A 10682-nucleotide genomic window follows, 5' to 3' on the forward strand; every position below is an offset into this window, starting at 1 on the left:
AAAATTGGGAAGATTCTGGGTGGGAGTGTTCGCAGACTTAGCCAGAATAGTGGAGGAGGAGGTGGACCTGGACCCTTTGGTGGCGACATTTGGGGTTGCAGAGAAGCCGGAGCTCATGGAGGGGAGGAAGGCCGATGTCTTGGCCTTCGCCTCTGATTGCATGGCGGCGAATTTTTCTGGAGTGGCGGTCGGCATCGCCATCAGGGATAGCAGATTGATTGGGTGACCTGTACGACTGCCTGCAATTAGAGAAGATAAAATATGAGTTAAGAGGCTCTTCAAGGGGGTTTGTTTGTGACCGTGTTTGAGGGGCAGTTCCTCACGGGGGAGGGTGGGGGTGAAAAAGAGGAAAAACCTGTACAGGATGTATAGTTGATTGTTGGGAAGTATGTTTCCCGGGGTGTTTATTCGCTGTAACCTGTTTTGATACATGTTTGTAATAAAATACATTTAAAAAGAAAACTACATGTCATTGGAGCATATGAAAAGGAGTATTTGTGAAGGAGGAGGCCATTCAGTCCCTTTGAGCCTGTGTTGCCATTTAATCAGATCATGGCCGGCCTTTATCTTAACTCCATCTACACACGTTGGTTGTACAGTCCTTAATGAATTTGCCGAACAAAAATCTATTAAATCTCCATTTTGAAATTTGCAACTGATCTCGGCCTCAGCAGAATTTTGGGAGAGAGTAAGTTCCAGATTTTCATTACCAATTTGTGCAAAGAAGTGGAGAACAACTATTTGACCTTTCAAAGTTTTAAAATAGCTTCATTTATTGTGCTGCTCAATGGATTCTTACAAACAACATATTTCCTTTGGGACAAGGTGGGTCGATCACTGATGTGATATAGGACGCGTGTGGGAAAGATTGGTTCAAAATTTACATCCAGAATAAATTGCTCTCAGCTAAATTTTGATTCTGAAACACTCCTTAATAAAAACAGTTCAAATATAAGAGAATATCGCAGCCAACAGTAATTGAAACTTTCTGTGGACATATTAGAATTTTCATTTAACCTGCAGCTAACTGCAAAGACCTGACACCAAATTCTGTGTGCTGGTAAACAAAGCTAATTGATTTGGTATTACAGAGAGGCTAAAGTTGGCCAGAATCCCTGCTGCTGATTGTGTCCCATACCAATATCGGGACAGGATCAGGCTTGACTGTGGTTGCGTACTGTGGCCCACAGAGCCTGCCAATGTTCACAATAACGATTCAGACAGGAATAAAGACCACTTGGGCAAGATATCCGAGTGTGGCAATTGAAATTAGGAGTTTAAACCTTCAGCAGAGATAGGTAAATGAAAGAAAATTTGAAAGTGGGGATTGGTAGTGATTGGAAAGAATTTTACAGTGTAGCGTTGCAGATGTGATCAACACAATCACAGATATTCGATCATAGAATTTACAGTGCAGAAGGAGACCATTCGGCCCATCATGTCTGCATCGGCCCACGGAAAGATCACCCTACTTAAGCCCACCCCTATCCTCGTAACTCAGTAACCCCACCCAACCTTTTTGGACACTAAGGGCAATTTAGCATGGCCAATCCACCTAACCTGCACATCTTTGGACTAGGAGAAAACCGGAGCACCCGAAGGAAACCCACGCAGACACGGGGAGAAAATGCAGACTCCACACAGGAGTGACCCAAATCGGGAATCGAACCTGGGACCCTGGAGCTGTGAAGCAACTGTGCTACCATGCCACTGAACTAAAATAGTTAATAAGTTGATTTTTCAGAATTAACATGATACAGCACTGACTGTGACCATAGCAGTGTGGTAGGCAAATCACGTAACCATCAGTGCTAAATAGATGAAATATAATTTAATAGGCTTTAATTGCCCTTCTGACCACAAGAAGCCCGCCTCTGCTTCAATGCTTTGATTCAAATAGCTTTCAAGGCTGCAACCAAACAAACTCATCTAAGCGGCTTTTTAAAAATGTGTTCTTGGGACTTGGGTGTCAACGGTAGGGCCAATGTTTATTATTCATCCCTAACAATTGAAAGACGGTTATGAAACGACTGTCTTGGTGTGGAACTGGAATCACGCAAGTGTAAGAATGGCAGGTTTACTCTCCCCTCAGTTTGTTAAAACAATGCAGCATTGCAATGGCCACCTTTAAACTGGTACCAGTTTAAAAAAAAATCTAGAATTCAAAAACTTAGTTGCCATGGTGTGATTTGAACTCTCATTCATTGGAATACGAGTCCAGGCCTCTGGATGTCTAGTCTAGTAACATGACCACTGCACTGCCACACCCTTGAAGATTAAAAATGTGGTTGATCTTCACTTATCCAGCCTTGGAAGAGGGGAATGGAGTTTGGAATCTTCAGTACAAAATCTGGAACGCGAGGTCCAATGTTGGCTTTTGGAAGCCTTTTTATTTTTACAGTCAAATATCAGACAATAATTACAATTTAGTTTCTGATTGTCGTAAAGGTCAATTAAATATGTTGAATAATTAATAACTTCTATCTTGGAGTTTCTGAAATTTTTAAGCAGAATTCTTTTGAAGTGAATGGTGGAAACCCTCATGAAATCTTAAAGCCTCACAATTTTCATGTTTTACTTAGATTTTATGAACATAAGAACTAGGATCAGGAGTAGGCCATCTGGCCCCTCGAGCCTGCTCCGCCATTCAATGAGATCATGGCTGATCTTTTGTGGACTCAGCTACACTCTCCGGCCTGAACACCATAACCCTTAATCCCTTTATTCTTCAAAAAACTATCTAGCTTTATCTTACAAACATTTAATGAAGGAGCCTCTACTGCTTCATTGGGCAAGGAATTCCATAGATTCACAACTCTTTGGGTGAAGAAGTTCCTCCTAAACTCAGTCCTAAATCTACTTCCCCTTATTTTGAGGCTATACCCCCTAGTTCTGCTTTCACCCGCCAGTGGAAACAACCTGCCCGCATCTATCCTATCTATTCCCATCATAATTTTATATGTTTCTATAAGATCCCCCCCTCATCCGTCTAAATTCCAACAAGTACAGTCCCAGTCTACTCAACCTCTCCGTAATCCAACCCCTTCAGCTCTGGGATTAACCTAGTGAATCTCCTCTGCACACCCTCCAGTGCCAGTACGTCCTTTCTCAAGTAAGGAGACCAAAACTGAACACAATACTCCAGGTGTGGCCTCACTAACACCTTATACAATTGCAGCATAACCTCCTTAGTCTTAAACTCCATCCCTCTAGCAATGAAGGACAAAATTCCATTTGCCTTCTTAATCACTTGTTGCATCTGCAAACCAACTTTTTGCAACTCGTGCACTAGCACACCCAGGTCTCTCTGCACAGCAGCATGTTTTAATATTTTATCATTTAAATAATAATCCCATCTGCCAGACCCTAACCCATTCACTTAACCTATCCAAATCCCTCTGCAGACTTCCAGTATCCTCTGCACTTTTCGCTTTACCACTCATTTTAGTATCATCTGCTAACTTGAACACATTGCCCTTGGTCCCCAACTCCAAATCATCTATGTAAATTGTGAACAATTGTGGGCCCAACACTGATCCCTGAGGGACACCACTAGCTACTGATTGCCAACCAGAGAAACGCCCATTAATCCCCACTCTTTGCTTTCTATTAATTAACCAATCCTCTATCCATGCTACTACTTTACCCTTAATGCCATGCATCTTTATCTAATGCAGCAACCTTTTGTGTGGCACCTTGTCAAAGGCTTTCTGGAAATCCAGATATACCACATCCATTGGCTCCCCGTTATCTACTGCACTGGTAATGTCCTCAAAAAATTCCACTAAATTAGTCAGGCACGACCTGCCCTTTATGAACCCATGCTGCGTCTGCCCAATGGGACAATTTCCATCCAGATGCCTCGCTATTTCTTCTTTGATGATACATTCCAGCATCTTCCCTACTACCGAAGTTAAGCTCACTGGCCTGTAATTACCTGCTCTCTGCCTACCTCCTTTTTTAAACAGTGGTGTCACGTTTGCTAATTACCAATGAATGAGAGAACAAACACTGGCTCTTAATGTCTCTTAATCTATTGTGTAATTATATGGCAGAGTATGAACAAAATCCCGTTTTCCGGCTCTTAGTCCGTTGCCCGTTGTAGCAGCAGAATTATTGATTCCAATTGATAACCTTTCTCCGATGATGGGAAAGCTGGTGATAACTCAGCTGTTTTATTTTCAGCATTCTCAGCTGCCACTTTGTATTCATGTCTGAATCTTGTTGCCGAACATTGGCAGGCTCTTTGACCACAGCGTGGCATCACACTCAAGCCTGATCCTACCCTCAGCCAGTATTGACATGGGACAGAGTCAGCACCAAATGTCTGACCAACGTTCACTACTCCACAATGCCAGATAAATTAGCTTTGTTTAACAGTACACAGTACTTGGTGTCAGGTTCCTAATATCTCTGCAATTAGCGGGAATTAAATTAAAATTCTAATTTCAGAAAGCTTTAACGTAGAAACATAGAACATTCATGACACGGAAGGAGACCGAAAAAGAGTGAGCCAGCCTAGCCTAATTCTCTATTTTCAGCCTGAGGTCCGTGACCTGTTGTGGAAGTAGAACTATTAATTTCTCATGATTAAGAACTTTCCGAAGACCCTATGGTAAATTTAACCATGACTTTACTGTTTTATTTTGAATATTATTCTTAGTTGTCACTTTATGTTTGAGTAAGGCAACTCTCTTTCGCAGCTGACCGTTTCTGTAAGTTCTAACAAAGTGCATTCGTAACAGACACGAGAATTCCATTAGCTGCCTGACTGAAACAAGGAAATTGAATTGAGTAATTTTCAGAGGTATTTCAGACTATTGTGGTCACACAACATTAATGAAAAATCTATGTAATTAACATAAATGGACCTGAAGCATTAAGTACTGAAATTAATCTCATTTTAATATATGTACAGTTGCAGTGTAAACTGCTGTTGATTTATGGTTATTAATGAAGGCCGGTTTAGCTCAGTTGGCTGGACAGTTGGTTTGTGATGCAGAGCAAGGCCAATAGCCTGCACCAGTTGAGGTTATTCACGAAGGCTCCGCCATCTCAACCTTGCCCCTGAGCTGTGGCGACCCTCAGGTTAAATCACCACCAGTCAGCTCTCCCCCTCAAACGGGAATGCAGTCTATGGTCATCTGGGACTATGGTGACTTTACTTACTTTTAATAATGAAGACCAGTGGTAGTTTACCTGAAAGAGAAACCCATTGACTATGAAAGTTGATTGGTAAGTTCTGTTCTACTGAAACATTCCTTCCTCTTTAATTCATCAAATGATATATTTTTCCTGAAACCAATTTGGAGCAGAAGCAAGTAATCAATTACTATTGAATAGAAACCTGATTGACAGAAAGAATATCTAAATGCTACAGCATGACACTTTACATTGTATTTCTGCTGGTTTTCCTTGGTGGTGTGTGTTGGGAAAGGGGTGTTATCTGAAGGTGATAATTTGTCAGTTTAACATCTTTTAGGTCCATAAATAATTTTGTTCTAAGTACCCAGAGACGCACTGTATATCCCAACATCCAACAAACCATTTTGATACATGGTGAAACTTTTGGACAAGGAAGATATTCCAGTCACTTGGTGGGGGAGGTTGAATATTACTCAGCATGTGTCATCTTAATTTGATTCATTCTCCAACTGAACTTCTCAGCTAAAGAGAGCCAGTCATTGAGTTCCCTGTGTCGTGTTCGGTGCTCCATTTTATTGCAACCCTTGCCTATGCTTTCCTGCACTGTAACTGGCTGCCAGAAGGCGTGCAGAAATTATTTAGCTGTAAATGAGTTTTCTCTGTTTTCTCTCAAAAGAAAATCTGGCACACACTGCACCTTACCGTTGTACCTCTTGATGACAGTGCTGTTGCAATCAGGAACTTGGCATGTTAGGAATTACAGGTGTGGCTGTAACTTCCAAAACTGCAGCATTGCAGCCACCTGCTTGGGAGTCCCTTTATTAAATTATTTGGGGTGTCTAATTTGCTGTGCATCTTTCAAAGTGTCAGCTATGTGTTGGATGATTGCCTGCACACAGCCATTTAACATTTTAATGCATGAAAATGTTCTTTTGTGTTTCATTTAGGCCCAAGGTCAAACTTTCACATTTCCAGACATTTTTCCTCAAAAAGATCAAACTCCCGAACCAGGCTCTGTGGAAGAAATCCAAAATAAGTTTCTGGAAGATGAGAAGCAGAAGCAGAAAGCAGACCCGCGGCGAGGAGGTGTCACTGACTGGTTTGGACTCTAAGAGAAACAACTTTTGAAAAGTTGTATGTGCATTTAAAAAAAAAAGAAGAAAATATTATTTTATAGATAGCTTGCTGACCAAGCATGAACCAAGTGCTTTGTTTTGAAGGGGTGTCAGCTCGGTAGGTTTCAGATGCTTCATATTATTCATTGTGTGGGGTACCTCCTGTGGACATTTGCTCATCTTGTGTTAACATTTGCTGAACAACAGCTGTTCTTTAACAAGTGATTCAAGTCGACTCTTGCAATCCATCATCTAGTGCTCTGTTGTAAAGGTGGGCTTGGGGAGTGAGCTTTGGCATCTGATCATTGGAAACCCGGCTTCCAGTAACTGGCGCAAACTGCTGGGCATTCTTCATCTGAACTCGGGCTAAGAATCCTCTGAGAGCTGCGATTTTTATGAATGCATATGTTAACACATGTGATGACACCCGACAGCTTAAATTAATTTGTTAAGAAGTTGAATTAAATGTTGGCAGAACAAATTGAAGATATTCGGAGGCTAGATGCCATATTAAAAGATCACGCCTTCCAAGGAATTTATTGGGTTACTCCATACACTATTTTTGACACAGAATCTGATTTTGTAACTGTTCATTCTTGTTCAAGCAACAGTCTAATATATTATATGACGATGTTTGAATAAAAAATGGAAAGAATTATTGCGTTGGCAGGTTTGTATCACATCCAGGAATCATGAAATATTTCTTGACTTCCCAGCACCGGTTCTGAGAAAAGACAACTTTGATGTGTTTCAATCCCTCAGCGTTGTGTTTTTAAACTTGCCCATTACTTAAGGTGGAGAAGAAACTGAGCGTGCAGGTTACCCAAAATCATAGTGTGACATTCGTACCAACCAACCTAGCGTGGCTCTGATGAGAAAATCAAATAAATTAGCACGTAAATATTGCTATTTAAGAACAATCTGCTGTGCTAAGACTATGTTCTGATATTTTCAGTGTGTGCATGAATTTATGGTTGAATATTGCAAAGCATTCCACTTGTTTGTTAAATTCACGGGTATGTGAACAGTTCTAGAAACAGAATGCACCAGTTCCTTGAAGGAGAGACGTTGGTGAGTAGAAAGCTAGAATGAACAGTACTTGTCACCCGTTCAGTCATTGGAAAGGCTATTAATGGGTGTCATTGGAATAAAATTGGTCTAAGCTTGTAACCAAGCTGAGTTGACAGGCAGTAACAGTTGGGAGTGGGATGGGTGGCGGGGAAGTGCAGTACAGTGTAAACTGAGAATTTAATGCATCACTTTTACAAACTTGTAATTTAAATTTCCATCAGAACTTTGGGTGCTGCGTCTTTCCTGTCCTCTAATGTAGTTGCTTTTATTTATGATGGCTTCATTATTTTCATATGCAGTCTTTTACAAACGTTAAGATAAATTTGCAACACCTTTCTTGCTAGCTGCAATAAGCAGTTATCGGCAGGTAGAATTTTTCTTTTTGATCACAGTATTTATCTTTGTGGAAACTCTTTGATGTTATTATCAATAAGATCAAAACTGGGCAGTAATTTGTATCAGTGATGGGGTCAGAACTCGTGGGTTGGGTAGATATCAAAATTCATTATGGGTCTAGATAGATAATTTCTGGATGAATGGGCAGCACGGTAGTACAGTAGTTAGCACTGTTGCTTCACAACGCCAGGGTCCCAGGTTCGATTTCCGGCTTGGGTCACTGTCTGTGCAGAGTCTGCACGTTCTCCCTGTGTCTGCGTAGGTCTTCTCCGGGTGCTCCGGATTCTTCCCACACGTCCTGAAAGTCGTACTGTTGGGTAATTTCAGACATTCTGAATTATCCCTCTGTGTACCCGAACAGGTGCTGGAATGTGACAACTAGCAGCTTTTCATAGTAACTTCATTGTAATGTAAGCCTACTTGTGACAATAAAGATTATTATTATGTTGATGGGCAATTCTTCTATGTCCGTGTGCTTGGTTGTGAGCGACTGGCTGCTCTAATGTAGGGAAGACCTCGGGCATTTTATATAATGCAGTTAAATGGCAGAAGACAATATTGGATCTAGGCTGTAAGTCTGTTGTGCCAGTCACAAGCTAGGATAGTTTAAGAGACGAAAGACTTTAAAGAAATTCCAGGCAAGATTCCAGTTTTTACATGACTTTGTTCTAGAGAACAGGACTTAATCACACTTTCGCTTACAATGATCGTTTCTCAGGAAATACTTTCACCTGGTAGAAGCTCAGGACCTCAGTCAGTGAAAGGCAGACTCAATAGGCTAAATCTTTGGGCCCGACCAAAGATGGGTATGGTGGCAGGAAACACTGGTGCCAGGCAGCACTGGTGCCAGGCAGCATGCTGATTTTAAGAAGTTGATCCTGCTGCCAACAATAATGAGCAATGCAGGGAGATGTGCCATCTTTCATTTGTGGGACGAAAAGAACAAAAAGGTGTGCATTTACAAAGTGCCTTTCCTGACCTCAAGCTTTTTACACCTAATGCAGCACTTTTAAACTTGTGATAGTACAGAAAATATGGCAGCCAATTTGAGCACAGCAACCTCCCACAAGTGGCAATGAATTCACCTGAGGAAGGAGTAGTGCTCTGAAAGCTAGTGATTCGAAACAAACCTGTTGGACTTTAACCTGGTGTAAGACTTCTTACCATTTTCAAGGACAGCAGGGAAGTTTTTCCCAGTGCACTGGCGATACAGTCATCAGTAAAACAGAATATTTGGTCATCACAGTATTGTTATGGCACAGAAGGAGGCTACTTAGCCCATCATGTCTGCACCAGCCCTCCAAACGAGCAACATGACTTTGTGCTATTCCCCTGCCTTTTCCCATACTCTTGCACATTGTTCATATTCAAGTGACCATCTAATGCCCTCTTGAATGAGTCAATTGAACCTGCCTCCACCATACTTCCAGGCAGTGCATTCCAGACCTGAACTACTTGTGGGAAAAAGATTTTCCTCACATCACATTTGCTGCTTTTGTTAATCACTTGACAAGTCATAATTGCATTGCTGGTTCTGAGAGTTTTCTGAGGTTGCCTGCTGAATTTCTGACATTACATTAGTGCCTACACTTCAAAAGTATTTCATGGGTTCAAAGTACACTGTGACTTCTTGAGGTAGTCAGAAGCCCTGGATAAATGCAAGTTCTTTCCCATGGCTTGTTTATTGAACATAGAATTTACAGTGCAGAAGGAGGGCATTCGGCCCATCGAATCTGCACCGGCCCTTACAAAGAGCAACCCACTCAAGTCCACGTATCTACCCTGTTCCCGCAACCCCCCACGTAGCCTTTTTGTTTTTTGGACAAAGGGCAATTTAGCATGGCCAATCCACCTAACCTGCACATCTTTAGACTGGGAGGAAACCAGAGCTCCCGGAGGAAACCCACGCACACACGTGGAGGACGTGCAGACTCCGCACGGACAGTGACCCAGCCGGGAATCGAACCTATGACCCTGGAGCTGTGAAGCAATTGTGCTAACCACTATGCTCCCATGCTGCTATTGCTTGCAGTTCTGCTCACTGCTTACTTGTGAAGTGAAATCTCTGGTTAGAAAAGTTGTGACAAGATGGCTGGCTCCTATCGATGAAAACTCAAAGGTAGTCCAGCATTTAAAAAACTATTTTGTAATTATTCTGCAACTGATGCTAAGAACATGCCATACTCCATTAAATTGAGTTTTCAAAGTTATACACTGTGTTTTGCAATCATCGCACAACTGCAGCTCTGCCTCAGCTGCTACCATGCCTTTCCCGCCTCTAGTTTGGACTGTTCCTGCACCTCTGGCCCATGTTATACTCTCCTTAAACTTGTGTCCATCCAAAACCTTGCTGCCCATGTTTCAATACCGTATCAAGTCCTGCCCATTACCTTTGTTCTCATTGCCTTGGCTCTCAGGTTAACCAATGCCTCAAATTAAAAATTCTTATTCTTGATTTCAAATCCCTCCTGGTGCTATATCAGTACAAGTTGTTATACTGTTTACGATGCAGCACAACTACTTGTCTATCTAAGTCCTGTGAAAATCATATTAAATCATGGCAGCTCTTTTGTCTGTGGAATGTAATGTGCAATTAGATTTACCCAAGATCACATTGCAAGAGTTTTTACAGTAAAGGTTAGTTTTCTGTGCCATGTTCAACTGCCTTTGGAAAATACACTTTTTTTTATGACATTCAAAGATTGAATAATTTGAAAAGAGTTTAAACATGACATTCAATAACCAGTCTCATAAACTCTATTTGTTTTAGAAAAATAAATATTTTGACTCCGTAGTGCTCTGAATATAGTTAATGACTCATGCAATCTTCCAATGGCTTATCAAAGATTCCAAAATGTTTTTTTACATGGTTGACATGATTGCTGGCTGCATCATCCATGGCTGATAGAATTCCCATACGCCCATAATTAGGGATGAAAGACTAAGGAGTAATTG

The 10682-nt window shown here is 41.4% G+C and overlaps 1 protein-coding gene across 3 annotated transcripts in view; it reads left to right on the forward strand.

Moving 5' to 3' along the window:
- Positions 1–6915, forward strand: part of mrpl23 (mitochondrial ribosomal protein L23) — a 32460-nt gene extending 25545 nt beyond the window's left edge. For all 3 annotated transcript variants that reach the window (XM_038807497.1, XM_038807496.1, XM_038807495.1), the window contains exon 5: positions 6093–6915. In XM_038807497.1, coding sequence (XP_038663425.1) covers positions 6093–6257 — 165 coding nt within the window. In that variant the 3' untranslated portion in view covers positions 6258–6915. The remainder of the gene's footprint in view (positions 1–6092) is intronic.
- Positions 6916–10682: the final 3767 nt, after the last annotated feature.

Source organism: Scyliorhinus canicula, chromosome 9 (genome assembly GCF_902713615.1).
Source record: "Scyliorhinus canicula chromosome 9, sScyCan1.1, whole genome shotgun sequence".
In the NCBI taxonomy this organism is placed as follows: Eukaryota; Metazoa; Chordata; class Chondrichthyes; order Carcharhiniformes; family Scyliorhinidae; genus Scyliorhinus; species Scyliorhinus canicula.